This window comes from Bombus impatiens, unplaced genomic scaffold (assembly GCF_000188095.3).
Source record: "Bombus impatiens unplaced genomic scaffold, BIMP_2.2 scf_0129, whole genome shotgun sequence".
In the NCBI taxonomy this organism is placed as follows: domain Eukaryota; kingdom Metazoa; phylum Arthropoda; class Insecta; order Hymenoptera; family Apidae; genus Bombus; species Bombus impatiens.
Window position 1 is genome coordinate 902797 of NT_176548.1, and position 16359 is coordinate 919155.

General features: G+C 46.9%; 1 protein-coding gene across 1 annotated transcript in view; it reads right to left on the reverse strand.

The window, feature by feature from the left end:
- LOC100744317 overlaps window positions 1-16359 on the reverse strand; it is a 62834-nt gene that overhangs the window by 26384 nt on the left and 20091 nt on the right. Inside the window, exons 2-3 of the mRNA XM_012381240.2 lie at window positions 10020-10329; window positions 6636-6868 (exon numbers count right to left, since the gene is read on the reverse strand). Of these exons, the coding sequence (XP_012236663.1) occupies window positions 6636-6868; window positions 10020-10329 (543 nt within the window). The remainder of the gene's footprint in view (window positions 1-6635; window positions 6869-10019; window positions 10330-16359) is intronic.

The following is a 16359-nucleotide window of genomic DNA, read 5'->3' on the forward strand; positions in this document are numbered from 1 at the left end:
GGCGGCCGGGGGGCGGGCGGGGGGGGGGGGGGCGAGTAGGCGAGTCTCCACGGACCAGCGGAAAAGGAAGTCGTGACTGCGATCCTCCCTTTTGTCAGCTTGGCCCTACGATTGATTTTTAACGAGTATTTTACTGTTCGTAGCACCTTCCATCTGTTTTCTTTTTCGTGGCAAATGCAACCGATGCTATACGAATTCGGTTGCTATTGAATCTTGGTTTAAATCTTCCGAGTTAAAATATCGACGATAACGAGCGATTCTTCTGGTCTCTTTCTTTCCTGTTGTACAAACACGAAAATTATCGGACAGTCGGTGTGGACCGAACGAAACACCGATTGCCCGCACGACATGCGTCGAGACGTCGTTTATTTCCCGTGGTTTAAACGGTTTAACCCAGGACACTCGCGTAAGAGGCTTAAGGAGGCGATAAGGAGGTCCGATGGGACGGCATTTCTTCGCTGCCACCTGTCAGGAACTCGGTTCCGTCAGGTCAGGTGTAATTCCGAAATAAGAGCCACGTCGGCGTCCCATTAAAATGACGGGCATGTCTGTGGCGATGCGAGTCTCCATTCACGACGTCGGACAGGCATCGTTAATCTTGCGTGGGGTCCCCTTTTACCCAGAAACAACGAGGTGGCCGTTGATTCTGGTAGCGAGCAGCCTGGCAACTCCGGGGAACCATTAAAAATGATAACTAGTCTCAGCCCTTCCGATTGGCATCTCCTACGCATTTCGTTGAATCTTGGTCTTCTCTCGTCTCGGAAACAAGTTCTCCGAGGGTTAATAGCTGTATATCCTTTCTCGTATCTTGCTCAGGGAGACGAAAGTCCATTTTACTGAGTTGCGCCTTCACGCAGATTTCCATGGAAAGAAATTCGTTTTCGTTTTAACGCTCGCAGCGTTTCCATCTCGCTCATCGCACTCGTCCAGCTTTTATTCGCCTCCACGTGCATTTCCGACGGCTGACCAAACGCCAAGAGCGAAAGCAGGTTTGCCATCGTTGTTTCGAGATTGACTAAAACAATATCCAGCAAGGTAATTCGTTTTCGTGGAGGGCATCCATTGGCCGTTATAGTAGCCGGCTTCGAGCCCAGCGACACAGCTACTCAAATTTCGCTTTGTCAAACTTTCTTCGATCGTTCGCTACTTTGCCCAACCGAAATGGTTAACTGCGATTCCGTTTCGCGGTTAACGATTTCGCCGAGCGTGCAATTATCGCGACGTCGTTGTGTCTTTCGCTCACGCTCGTTCCTATGTATTGCGAGGCAAAAATTTGTCGAAACGTTTTATGGCCGATTACGCGACAGTGAATATCGCCACTCTAGTATCTTAAGGGAGAAAGGCCTGTGCCACAGCCGCCGCCCCGAATTACGACCCGAGACTATGGCAGCGGCTTTAAAGCTTTCGCGATAACTAATGGCACTAGAACATAAATAGTGACCCGATAGAAACGATTCTGGTCACCCTAGACGCTTTGAAGAACCTCGTAACTGCTCGTACCTGTATGGTTTTACTTTGAATTATCGGGGGACTTTGTTAACGCATTCCATGTCCTGTGCACCATCGATGATAGCACGTGGAGATAGTACGAGCAGGTTTCTAGTCGCACGGTTTTAGAGAATTCCACAAGTTTCGTGTAAACTCGAACATAACTAAACAAATGGAAAAGCAATTATACGAAAACGTAAGGTAAACAATTTAAGCGGTAGTACAAATAAACCAACTGAAAATATGAGGGAAAGAGACTAAAGCGAAGTCAAATAAATCGCAAAGAGTTAACGACGTTTTCCAACTTTCCTTCAATGTCGTTTCTATGTTTGTCGACTATACACAGCTTACACTTGTATTGGATAAAAAGTAACGAATTATGTTGAACTTCTCATCGAAACAATGCCATAGATCTTTCCTTCGATTTCGTCGCGGTTTCGAATGATTTTCTCGTGCAAACTGATGCAAGGCATTAGTCATCGCAGAATCGAATAAACAAGAGACACGCGATATTTTCTCTCGGGATTGCGATGTGATTCGCGGAGAAATCGAATTAGAAAATCGACGACCTTCCCTCACCAGCTACGACGATTCCGTCATACATCAACCGAGACAAACACCGGTGCGTTATCCTCGCTTCGAGTCGCCAGTTTCTGTGTAAAAATCGCAATCGCCGTTGATGCAAATGCGAGGGAACGAGGTGACTGAGTCGTATCGAAAAGTGGTACGGTAATGCATATCCGGTCGTGTTGGAAATAATCGTCGCGTTGGAAATACACGATACGGTTGCGCGATGCATCGCCCGTAGCGTTTACCCGATCAAACGATCGCGTTTAATCGGTAGGATCGTAAATCGTCGCAAGCTACCGACGAAGATGGGTGATAGTATAGCGCTGGATCTGCTATAACAGTACCTGGCAAGCGAGAAAACTTGGCATAAAGTGAAATTCGAAACGTTTCGGAGAAACATCGACGATAGGATGCCGTTGGTACCTACGGTTTCGTGATGTTCGCGTCTCTTGTTTCATCTAGGATTTGATGGTAATTCGTGGAACACCGTGGGCTGTAATATACTGCATCTTTCGAATAGGCACCGTACGCACGGCGTTTTTAGAAGGTCTTAACGATCGACAGACGTTAACCCAGTTACTTTTCCGGGGGCACGAGCCGGGACCTAGGGTGAGATTATAAATCAGCGTATTTCGGTATCACGGAAGCCACGCTGGCTGACTATTAATAAACTCTAAGGTTCGTGTCGCACTTAGTTGCGGATCTGCATACATCATGGACGATGTAGAATCTCGGCAGCAACAAGGAACTTGCACATCCGCGTCCGAAGCAAATTTGATACTTAGCCAATTTCGGTCTGGCTGTGAAACTGACTCATTCGCGGGAGGACAAGCTCAGTGATAAAGTCGTGACCCGTAGGTTCGACAGACGGATGGAGTGAACGCGTCTTCCTCGGCAGGTGTCAACGCAAGGGGTTGCTCGTGATAATTATAGATGTTAACTGGAGCACGCCGTCTCGTCGGGCACTCGCTGCAAAGAGCTGTCAGCTTGGCAAAGGTTTTTTACTTCGCGAACTCTCTCGCATATTTTTTCGCTGACCGTAACACCGCTCATTCGTGGCCGAAGCAGCTTTCGTCGATCCCGATCGATCTTTGTCGCGTCTCGTTGCGTTTTTCTTTCTCGTCTACGACTGCCGCGTTCGCTCCGTAATTGATATAACGGTTTAGCAGCATTGTGCGAGCAATGTTACGACCGAGGGTAGGATTGCTCGCATTCTACAGCACAGTATCGGGCCATGACACAACGAAAAAAAACCCAATGTATCTCATTAAATTTATGGGCTTCTCTCCCAGCGGAGATCCCTAGTGGCCCTGGCCCTATACATTTATCACAATCGGTTGTTGCCGCTGATTGGCCATACTTTCCGCGTGGGTGTACAACCAAACGATATATCGAATGATCTCTGCCGAGATAAAGTACGCTTTAGAAAGTATACAGCAGTTCTTCGACGTGCAATTAACGTTTTCGCGTTTTATGAAATACCTCTCGCGATCCAACGAACACGCGATCGATCGTTCCAATCCTATTTAGCGGTTCGACGTCTAATCGAGAGATTTTTTGTTTCCTCCTTGTCTCGATGAGCGCTTCTCTGTTCTTTCCCGTGCAGACTCTCGCCTTGAGGAGTTAAACGGTCGACGATCCCCGTAGTCGTGTGAGAGTGGTCGGTCGCGATTCGCGCGAACCACTCCAAGATTATGACTTATGAAACGTCCTTTATGACGTGGCTGAGTTCAAGTCTTCGCAAGACATCTGTTCCGTCTTTGCGGACAGAAATATGCAGTTCGTGCGATCGTAAAGCACGAAATTCGAGCGCGACGATATCACGAGCGAGACTATTCGAACCACCCCGGAGCATCGAGCGTTAATTCGTGAGGATCCGACAATACGATGTCGCGTATTTACACGGCCCGCCATCGATTCCGACAATAGTCGACGAGAACTTATGCTAATGTTGCTTGGCGAAGCTCGAATGGTAATCGCTGCGAAATGCAAATTATACCCGCGGTGTTATTGCACCTTTGCATTGGCAATTACATGGCCCGCTTATTGCAATTTATATCAAGATGGTTTTTATTTTCAACGCCATGCAGTCTCGAGAACATCATACGGCAGGTTTTAACAATCTGCGCGCACATACCGTTCTTCGTTCGAATCTTCCGGTCTCATCGTAGAATATAGGAAAAAATATATTAAAAATGTAGTAAAGATAAAAAACGTAATTCCTGAACGTTGAATTGGTACGGAAAGTAACTCGACAGAGAAACGATACGAGTAACTTGGTTGAAAGATGTTTCGCTGGATCGCCTAGGAATGTAGTTCAATCTAATCCACGACGCGTGGATTGCAGTCCAGTAGGGATGCGATAGATCTATCACGATTAATTGATTCATTAAGATCGCTAGTGAAGTTTAATGACTTGCCGAGCCCTCGTCACTGAAAATCTATAGCTACGCTGTTTCGCGTCTAGGGAACGCTCCCGTTTTCGAGCATCGTTCGTATTCGTTTAAACCAAACGAAACACTCAGCTTGCAAACTTTCGGTAATAACGACTCGAAAGTCTTCTATTCTTATATATAAACGTTTTCTATTTTCTATATTCCACGAAGCTTTACTTCGGAATGACTCACGAAATAACGCTATTAATTTACGATTTTGCACTTTGATAGACTGAGAACGACTTAGAAAAGAGTCGAACCACACTTTCTACCGAGCGCAAAAACCCTAGCGATTGCTTTTCGAACGCGTTACGCTCGATTTGTTGTCTTTAATAACCGTTTGTCTGTTACATTTTTGCGGCTCGTTCAAATATTTGCAGTTAACCTCCATGCGTATTTCTTTGTTCAAGCTTTGCGTAATTTATTGCAAACATCAGCGAGACGTCCTCGGTTGCGATATTATCGGCGACAAACCGCGTTCGATGAGACATTGTTAGCACCTAATTGACCCAGTCGCTAGATTATTCCTCGTCGACGGAACTGAGTCATCTCTGTTTTCCAACCATCTACGGTAAATACGCATACAATTTTCAAGTTACGTGTTCATTACTTCGACATAATGCAACGGTCACACGTAGAAGCACAGCATGTTGGTCTAAAATTTCAAAATTTCAACACGAGGCGCGATCTATCGGTCGTATATGCGGAATTTGATTATATCAAGCTGGATTGAAAACGAGGAAGAGAAAGGGGCGTATCGATCAAGCTGTCTGTAATGGCGGGATAAAACGGTGCTACAAAAGTATCGGGTTGCACGAAGTGCACCTTTAAACCTAACCTGCATCCACGATCAATTGCACAATCCTGACTACCGGTTCGCAAAATGAAGTTTTATGGATGGAAAACGATTGTTTTGTCGGCGAACCTTTTCCTTTGCAATTTCGAATTTCCAGCGAGAGAATTTCGTATCTCGTCGGATCCGGCAGATCGATTCGGTCAGAAGGTCGAAACGAGTTGTGTGAACAAGCGCGCGCAATTGCGAGCACACCTTAAGCCCGCGCATCGACGACAATCCAGCGTAATATACAGGTAGGAGAACCGATAATTTAGTCGGGGATCAAATTTCGTGCATAAATATAGTGTTGCATGATTAGCACGACACGATGCATCGCGATGGACCACCGTGAGAGGAGACGCGTGTCGTCCGTTCAATTACGGTCATACTGATTTTAAAAGGGTGCGTCGATCCTCATAAGCGGTTCGTAGTATCGATTGGAGAACGCATCGCGTGCTTGGTGGATTGAATCAGGCATCGACCCGGAAGACTTGCTTTTAGCATCGATTAGCGATGCTCGTCGAAATACAAATTGACGAATAGTTGCAATAGAATTGTTGGCGTTTGCGGTTGCAAGGAACGCTAGCGTAACGAACACCTCGATAAATTCTGACGTTCGATCGTACGCGGTCGCGTAGCTAACCGGAGATAAGGAAAAATAATTCCACCGACATTCCAACGAACGCACGGACTATGTATACCCGTTTTCCGTGACACTAATGGGCAGGCATGGAAGCCGAGAAATTTACGTGACCAATTTTTTTTCTAGTTCATACTAGATAAGCATGTTTTGTCTAGTCATCGAATTCGCGGTTCACCGATAACGTCGCTGTTCATTAACCGTCGTGTACGCAATGAGCCAGAAAACTCTCGCGCGCCTCCGTCGGGCAAAGTTTCAAATCGTTGGCGATTTGCGTTTTGATATCGGCGATAGTGTGCCCTATAAATTACGTCGGAATACCGCGACTCTTTGACTTCTTGCTAATAAATTCTCCGTAATACACTTTGCACGATTAATGGTACTTTCTCCTCGGTGATAAAGTCTTCCTTGTTGCTTCGTGGCATCCATCGTTCTGCGCCGTGCAATGTATCTACTTACATCTGCCTTTCTCTGTCTTTCTTTCTATCCGTTTCTCCCTCTCTCACGCTCGATTTATCTATCGTGTAACGAGCCTACGGTCGCGGGTTAGTTTGTCGTTCGATCGAGAAGCATGTTCTACTCGACTGCAGCGTGAATTTGCATGGCGCGTCGTCGTGGCAAATGGTCGCGCGGGATTCGTATCGGGACAAAAGGAAGATTTACTTACATAGAAGGAGAGCTCGACGCGGTGCGAGAGCTTAGGCACGCAGGTGAGCGCTTCCGATCTGCAACATCCGGTGTCGTCTGAGCACCTGTGCAAGATGGCGCAGTGTGGAATGTAGGTGGTCGACGGGCTTGGGTAAACGTCACGAACCGGAATCACCCTCGGTCGTGGCCATCGGCAGCTGCCCTCTCGCGATACCTTCATCGCGTGTTGAAGAGCCTCTCGGATTTCCGCCGCTGAAACACAGTTCGTCAATTCGCTATACCGACCTTGCTTGCCAAGACAAATCGAGGAAAGCTTAGCCTTGAAAAAGAAATTGCCTTCTATTCTCTTGGTAGACGCGCTAGACGCGCGAGATGTCGCGTGACAGCTCGCCTCGGCATTTCAAAACGAATCTGTAAGGCAGGTGACATAAGTCATGCGAGCTTTCTATTGATTCAGCGCGCAGATACCTAATCGCTTTCTACGCGTTTCACGGAGCGTCGATAATTATGCCGCAGCTATCGCTCGCTGCAATTTGTATGGACGACTACGGGAGAAACTACATTGTACCTAGAAATCAATAAATCCTAGTTCAAACAGCCGCGACTCGAGGTGCCAGGAAGAATCCGCGGAGGTTAAGGAGCGTTCCTACGATCGTGCCTCGATATTAAGATATAAACGCGCGCTAATCGCCGCATAAATAAAGACAGTGTTGCTGCAACGCCTGCACTGACGGCTATGCACTCGGTGTCGCGGTTACGTATCCGTGGGGCACGAGATTCATGAGTCTGGTCACGACAAAGCGGGGTATTTTTAGCAAAACGTCGTAACAAAGTTTTCTCGACAGCGTCTCGACGATTGTAAATTGGAGGTTTATGGTCTGCCCGGGAGCCAGACTCGCCGGATCTCGTCGATGGGGTTAATCGGGCCAAGTTCGGAGCAACTCGATTCCAGCGAGACATCGCGGAACCGTTGTGTATAATCGAAAACTATTGCGGCTGATCGGTGAACCCGGAGATGATCGGGAATTCCACTCGACGTTCGTTAAACTATCGTTTGTCAACGGTCGTATCCACGAATGACGTACAAACGTCGGTCTTTGGATGACTGTGACTAAGAACGATGCCTCTGAGCCACGCGCGGATATAAAACCAGGGTTATGCGGTTCGCGAAATTACGAGCACTTCAGGCCACGCTTCGAAGAAGCAGCTCTCGATCTCTTAACGAGAGAGCGCCGTTCGTTTATTCGAGGAACCGCGTCCTCCAGTTGCCTGGTTTGTTTCGGCCGATGCGTTTCGCGGTGTGAGAACCGCGAAAGAAAAGAGGCTGATTCAAGACAACGAGGGAACGATGACGAAACGATTACGGTAGTCCTTTGAGATGTCGTGAGGTCTTGAGTTACGCCATCAGACAGTAACATCGATAGACATCAAGGACATTGCGCATCTTTCTCGTCATTTCGCTGTATCTTTACTGCCAGCTATACTTATTCAACATTCTTTCTTCGTGTTAGACAGACCGAGGAATGCAACATCTGTAACGATTAGTACCGATTACTAAACGCGATGATTATTTCTTGAAATTGATAATAACTGCTGTGTCATATCTACGTATGTATCGTATCAAAAAGTAGTAAACCGAGGATTAAAATTACGAAGAACCACCCGACCGATAATAACGGGTGTTTTTCGAGGTTAAACATCGCTCATCGGAGTTCACGAAAAAAGATAGGTTGCTGTCGGTATATTTCACGAAAGGTCCTACTTAATTTCTGCCGCACGACTTCCTACGATAGCCGAGGGATCTCGTCTGCGCCCTGTCCCATCTTGACCGAGCATGTATCGCGGATGGTATCCATCTTGCGGTCAGTGTCGTCTAATGACCGCTTTCTCCAAAATTGTTGCTACCATAGCTTTATGGAAATTACTTGCAGGGAATCTTAGCTGTAAAGAGCAAGCTAAGGATATCGGAAAAGAAATTGCGAACAGCGACAAAGGCAGCGAGGGAAAACGAAAATGGCAATTTGACTGGAGAGAAAAGAGCAGGAAAATTGCAACTAGTAATACAAACATAATGATATTCGTCGCGAGCGATATACATGCGTACGAGCGGAATGACGACGCGTGGCGCGGAAGTGTAAATAAAACGACTCGAGGGAGAAGTTTCGGAAATGTCTCCTGGCGGAGATTATTTTCTTTGGTTTAATCTTCGTCGGCGATCTGGCTTTATGCTAATTTCGAACGTAGGCGTTATTCTCGCCACGGCTGCACTGACACGAGATTATATCGGCGCGTTTACAATAGAGGCACGACCGTCAGGGAAGCTAAAGTATGCTCGCTCGTCGAACATCCTGTATTCAAACGTATTCTGGAATGTATTATAAGAGAAAGGGATTAGATCTGATTGTCCTTGATTTTTCCGCCAGCCAGATTGATTCTCTTTCGCGCGACCGCTCCGTTCCAAACGAGGTTGTCTTAGTCCGAATTATCGTGGCCTTGATTTGTCGCGGCGAATACGATCGTTGCAAAAAGTTACATTTAATTCGCAATGCGATGCTGCCCTGCAACAGAACTTACCGAGAACGAGCAACAATGAGGATCGAGCAAGCATTGGTAGACGGCGTGTCTGAAGCGCGGTAAATTGATTCGAGCGGCTCGATATGAATTAACAGGTAATAGCAGAGGGGTCAGGGGGGGAGTATACAACCCGTGTAATACGTCAGAGAACCCGAACGGAGGGCGGTTGAAGTTGCTGCAATCACGGTGGTTACGGCGCAGTCGTCATCATTAATTTGCATATTGATAGGTTGCCGTTACGATCGAGCGTTGCTTCGCGTGATAGAAACCGTCGATCGAGAAGGAAGGGCCACATGCAAAAGATTGCTCAAGAAGCTAAACCGTCTTTAAGAGAACAAACGAAAACGTAAAGTTTCTAATAAACCCGCGGAAGGTAAATACGCGATGCAAAAAGATTGGTCTTGTCGTCTCGGTTTATTCGACGATGACGATATTTACGTACGTTTCCTGTACATCGCACTGTATTTATTAATTTTTAGTCGTCGGCCGTAATTAACGAGAAAGTCATTCGCTTTTTGTCTGATATTTATGTTGGAGAAATAATTGGTAGCGAGGTTGAAGTATCGTGTTGACGAGATATATAGCTACGAGACCACCATCGTCGATTTAATAACGACTAATAACGATACAGCTATAAGAGAAAGAGAGCAGACAGGTGCAGTTTCGAGGGCGCCCTGCAAATATTTGCATAAATCGACAGGATGGAATTTCGATTACGGCACGGCTGTCGAGACAAGGTTTTTCTCTACGCGATCAGAATTCTCTGTATGTCTTTTTTTTCCATTCAGCCATCGAAGCATGTACGTCGCATAGATCGAAGCCAACTTACTCTTCCCATTCTTATTGTATTGCTGCATGTTGCTTCTGGTTTCTTTGACGCTCTCTCGAGTACCCAGAGACTGCCACTTGTGAACGCTGTGCGCCGACATCGACGGGTAGTCACTTTTCGATTGGTAGCCGTTGTACTGCGCCCCTGTCCCACCCTCATACGTTCTCGGATCCCGGTAATCGTAATTCTGGGTAACCACAGGCTTTGGTGTAGTGGTAGTGGTAGTCGTGGTGGTCGTGGTGGTGGTCGTCGTCGTTGACGAGGTGGTCGTGGCCGGAGTTTCGTCTTCGTCCTCGTCCTCGGCGTAGTCCTGAACGAAGAAAGAAATCTTGATGAATTTTTAGCTGAAATATTCGGGATGAAATAATATCTAAGATTCGCTGGCGCGATAGCGCGTGCTAGCGGTGAAGAAATCCAAAAAAATTAATCGCAGTTTCGTGATCGTTTTCTGAATCGTGGGTGGGCCAACACTCCCCTGCAGCTGGTCCGCGAGATTTTTGCCCGGCGATAAGGTTAATAAGCGAATTTGCATCTCATCGCGACGCGCCATTCGCCGCACGAACGAAAACTGTCCGGAAGGAGAACAGAGGTCTACTTAATCGCAGTTTGCAACATCTGGATGCTTTGATCTCGAGCCGCTTAATAGAAACAATCCCTGCGATCGCGCGCGTGTGCACGTACAATCCGGGCAGAATTTCTCCGTGGATGCTTGGTTTACCGTCGACACTTCGCGTGGCTGCCAGCTGCGAGCTGCGAGCCTCTCGTCGATGAACACTCGAAACTCGTGGTAGTCTGCCGTTTCTTTTTCGCGTGCCTTTCGTTTTATGCCACACTCGAGATCCCATTCAAACGCGCTTTTTTAGGGCCGTGCCGCCAGCTCCGGCACCGATTACGCTGCAACAAAAACACGCATCCCGTCGATATACCAGATCTTCGCGAGACTTTTTTCCACGATTAAACCCGAGTTACGCGAAATTTCACGCCCGAATCTCGAACCCGTCCTACGTTGTTATCCTATTATCGTTCCTACCGTATCGGACATTGTCCTTTAAATCTCTACTACGTATAGAGGTAACGGGTAATTGAATAGAAACGGTCCCGAGGCAAAGAAACGACCGTCTGTTTTCACTTATCCCTTGGCGAGCGGGTTCGATCTGATAGCGATGGCTGGAGGTCGCGGGACTAAAAATCGAAATAATTTATCAGTAACCGGACAAAAGGCGGCTGGAATTAACTTGTCCGACATCCAACGTGCTCACAATGTGTCCAATTACTCGAAAACCGATGTATCGTTCGTTATGCAACAATGGTTATCGTCGCGTTCCTTTGGTCGTGTGTATCTGCTAGTAGTGCGGATACACGCGTAATTCACTTTAAAGAATGTTTTACGAACGATGAGAAAAGATTGATTTCCTCGGGCAGCTCGTTTCGAAACGGTGAATAATGACGTTGTTATCGCAATTACAAACGCGACTCCCGTCTGTTCGCGTCGCGACATTTATTCGCGTACGATCTCTCTTGGTTGTGCGTTTCTCATCGTCGAACGTTACTTTATGAAAGAAATCCATTTACGTTGGGAAAAAACCTTGGCCGCTTCGATCGGTATAACGATATTTTGTTCGCAAGCATCTCAAAGCTCCCTTGCCGTATGAACAAGATTAAACATACGAGTCTTCCCTTCTCTTTGATCTCGTATCGCAAGAAGCGGATTAGGTCGCTAATAAATTCGGTCGATGCACTATCGTTAACGATTTCAAAGGATTCAGGGTCGGAAAGAGGTCGGCTTTGGGCCAAATTTAAAGTCCATCGACATCGCGCTTTCTGAATTTCGCTTTTGTATCTCTCGCCCACCGGTTCCCGCGAAACCTTTCAAGATCTATAAATCGAAAAGTTTTTCGTGTTCGACGGTGTCCGCGGTTTTCTCTTCTCGTCGAACTTTGTTATGTACACAGATGAGTAAATGCCAGTACTATCGTGTGCGCCTGCGATTAGATATCAGTTGGTGTCGGAGAATAATAATTAAATTCAATGGTGAGCGGTAGCGATAAACGACGGTAAAAAGGAGAATCAATTTCGGAGAATTGAACGTCCGCGTTTTACGATGGCGCGTCGTGGCCGAGTGTCAAGGGTCACCGAATGCGCAAGCGGGTCCTGATCTTCGCACGACCATCGTCGCGAGTCACAGATCGTGAAAATTCACGATAAAAATTCCGAGGCTGTCGATACGCTGTTTATTCCGTATTAACCGGTTAGCTGCGCTACAGGATTTTGCCACTCATCGTCGAAACAGTTGGCAACGCGTTGCCAACGCCGATAACACCGTCCCGTTTTACCATTATAAACTAGACCATACGCGTTTTTCTTTCAAACGAATGCCATTTCTCAAGGGGCCCGCCGATGATTAATCGATTACGAGTTACGGAACCGACGATCTACGCGCGTATCGCGTGTACGTTTTCGACGATTTATCGTTAGCCGGCTTCTAAAATTCCGACGATTGATTTACGCGGGTGAACATCGCGATCGAAACGTTCACGACGGGCAAACGACCGATTTAATGGAAAATTCTTTCAGGCCGATGGAAACGGTGCAGAGATCACGAAGAGAGATCAAGTTGGTTTATATGCACGCCAGCTGGCTACAGGAACGAGCACAGTCGTTAAGTGCATTATCGTGCATTGTCTTCGCGCCGCTATAAAATATTAGTCGCGTGTATCCCTTATAAAAAGATCACGGTGTGTTGGCACGACTTTCAGAAAAACAGCGCAGACGATTACATCGCGCGAGTACAAGATTCGATCTCCGGCGTCCACGAGAGCTGTTCGATTTGTTCGCGTTTCGTGGGTGAAGCGGAGGGCACGTAAAACGAATCGACCGGTGTCGTATGGTTATTAGTATCGGCGCTACCCGTTACTTGTTCGAAGGAGAGTTGTGTAACGGTCACCGGAAACACGCGTAAGTGTCTACTGAAAAATTTACAATGCCATAGAGCGTATTTATCCTGCGAAGATCGCACAACCGACTATGTTGGCAGTAAAGAGCCCGGTTTCGAACAACGGAACAACGCAATTTGTATTGCTTGCCGAACAGTAAATGCGGTTACAAATTGGCTCGGAGCAAAAGGTCTTCGAGGTGTAAACGAGAGAGAAAAGAAATATTTTAAACGCCCTTAAACGTAGCTTACGCGGCACGGCAAACGTTAAGAACCATTGCTGCGGTACGGCTGCACCTCCTGTTATTAAATATCGGGTCCAGGCATCGTACCACCGCTGGACCACCCAATAATCCTAGTCTGGTGGGTCCGCTTAGAGCTGCCGTAATTAATGGAAGAAGCCAGTCATTTACATTATGGAAATCTCGGTTACATATTTTTGTGGTAAGAGCGTCGTTCACGAGGGCCGGTGTTCTTGCAAAAACGAACAGGAAGTCTGCCTTTATCCATCAACGGCCATTCTAATTTTGCTTGATGTTCGCTTTTGCCAAGATGTCGTCTTTTACCGACCGTTTACGCCCGATATCGAATCACTCTTGGCAAAGATGTCTCGATTTATATCCGAGGTTGACGTCAATGGTTAATCGAAATTGGAACCTGGGGCGAACCAAGGACGGCCAGCAGACCAGTCGTTAATAAAGTTTTTTAACGCATCCGCCACGCCGCGCCGGTGGAAATAATATTCGCAGATCGATTTTCGTAGTAACGAGCGTAAAGCCGAGCGAACCTTCCCGTCAGTCTTTCCGGCGGTATTTTTAACTACGAAGAGACGGATAGAGAGAAATGGAGAAAGAAAGAGAGAAAAATAGCAGGAAAAAATGTAGAAAGGTACCAAAGCGGTGGATGCGAAGGCACGGGCAACTCGGTGTGTGATCCTCATACAAATCGCAGGTTCATCGTTCCAAGAAAGGGATCGCCTGGCTGCCAGGCTGTCTGCCACCGCGAGTCGTTGGCATTGAACATGGGAGACCATAAACCGACTACGATCGTCATTGATAATGCGTTGCCGTAACTTCTAGGAATGGATTCGCGCCCATTGCAACTAATCGATATGAATGACAATTGCTCGAGACACCAATGGGCACCTTAATTGTCGGATGATACCTGCAGCAGTTGGATTCGTCCGTGCGAACGCGTTATCGAACCACCAAATGGGCGTAAACCGTCTATTGAACTAGAAAATCAATGTTTTAAGGTTTTCTCAGTTTCCTCGCACGACGAAGCGTTCATAATTATTTCCGAATATGTTACCAGATCTTATTAATCGTCGATATTATCGTTGCTTGTTAACGATAATCGATTTGTAATAGGCAACGAAAGATCAAACGACTGATTGTTCCTCATTCCGCGCGTCATATGTCTAATAGCCCGTCATAGTGGAATCATTAGTGGAACATTTTTGTCGGCGAGTCGACGAGCGTCGTTATCACGACTAGATCGGTATTCATCGCAGCCTCTACAAGCTGTCTTATCGTACTCGGGACAAGTGATTTATCGATGTTCTGGGTATCCGTAACGAACGGTCGTTTCCATATCATCGAAATACTGTTTGGTTGTGACGTGTTCTTTAACTGCTTTCAAATCCCCCGACAAATATTTGGACGTTCTTTCTTGGTAATTTTATTTCGCGCGCATTAATTATGATAACAGCCGACAGATCGGAACGGAAACGTTCAACTGTGTTCGAAAACTCCTTGAATATTTTTACCGAGCGCGTCAACAAAAATCCGAGTTCTTACTAAAGCAAAATTTTGGCTTGGTTCCAAACACGTGAAAGCGCTCGCGATGCGGCTGGTGGTCTTGCAAAAAGATGCGTCTTGAGATCAAACTTTGAACAGTCGTTTCTTCACGGTTTTACTTGGCAAAAGCGACCAGCGATATCTTCGACGATCGATCGACGGAAATACCACTCTTTTGGCACGAACAATTTTCGGCAGTGATCGCAACACAAACATTTGGTTATGATTTAGTTGACAAGCGACGCACGTGCTCCAGAATGGGAAGATTATACGAGCGACGTCTGGTTGCGTTCCAATTAGCGCGGGGAGAAGATGGTCGCGCGTTAGCTTATCTCTCGATGTTGAAGCATGACCCTGAAGATGAAAATTAGGCACGATCAACGACGAGGAAAAAAATTCATGACGTAACGCGGTGACTCGGCGCGTTACCGACAATTGTTCCACCATTTAGAATTTGATATTCAAATGGCGATATTCGAACGGAAACACGTCCCCCGAACGCAACCTTCTTGCCACGACCTATTTGAATATCTCCGTGAAAACAATATTTTCGAAGTCGATCGATTGCTTCGCCCGCTTCGGTTTGGGCGTCTCGATTCGTTCGAGCGACGATCGACACGATTATGAAATTTATCAGGCACTGGCCTGGTGCGGCATTTTGCACAGCTGTCCGAGCGATGCGTTCCGCGCGACAACTGTGAAATTAGTAGGACGCGTCGAATGTATAATGGCGATGCATCGGTTTCGTCGCGTGAAACTCGATTCTTCGTGTACGTGCCTCTCGCCGGATGTGCTTGTCAAACGGCTTTTTTCCATCAGCCGCTTCCTAGCAGCCAGGACATATTTTTTCTTTCATTCTGCGTGCCACGAGGCGACGGTACGCGGAATTTTAATTGCAAAAGATGAATCAGAAAGGATGGTTTGCAGCTCTCCACGGCAATCGGTCGATTCGAGCGTTAGTCACAGGCTCGCAACCGCGCGATTCATAGATAATTTATGATCGATGTCTACCCGTTCTCCATTTCTCTTTCTCTCCTTTTCGCTCTTTCTTCTCCTTTACGGGCGATTCGTGTGACCAACCCGCGAACCAACTAGCGAGTGCACGTAACCGATCAACCCGAACCACTTTCGATCGTTCGTTCCGTGATCTCCGTCTTTCACGTTCGACTGTCTCCTGCAAATGTTTCGCATCGATTAATCGTTGAAACGAGATTAGCATCGTACGTAATATTCATTTACATTGCATGTAAACGTCGTATAAACGATTGTCACTGGCAGTTTAGTCGTCGATCTACAGTTCCCAGGTCCGGATTCCAAAATAAACTCCACCCTTTGACTGGAAATGTTTTGCGTTATTAGGGAACTTGTTGCTCTTGGAAATATTTCGAGAGACCTTTCTTGACAAAGACGTATTCGGTGTACCACGAAGGGTTGGGTCAACGTCCCAGAGCTGACGAAATACGCTCATAGATCTCGGAGACGGAACCGGGATGCCAAATTCCACGGGGTCTCCGACCGCGGCTTCTCGTTCGGTCTATCTCTTTCGTGCTTCTGCGATCGCTCTCGCGATTAACGCGGATAATAGGAACAATGAAAATGGAAAACCGCC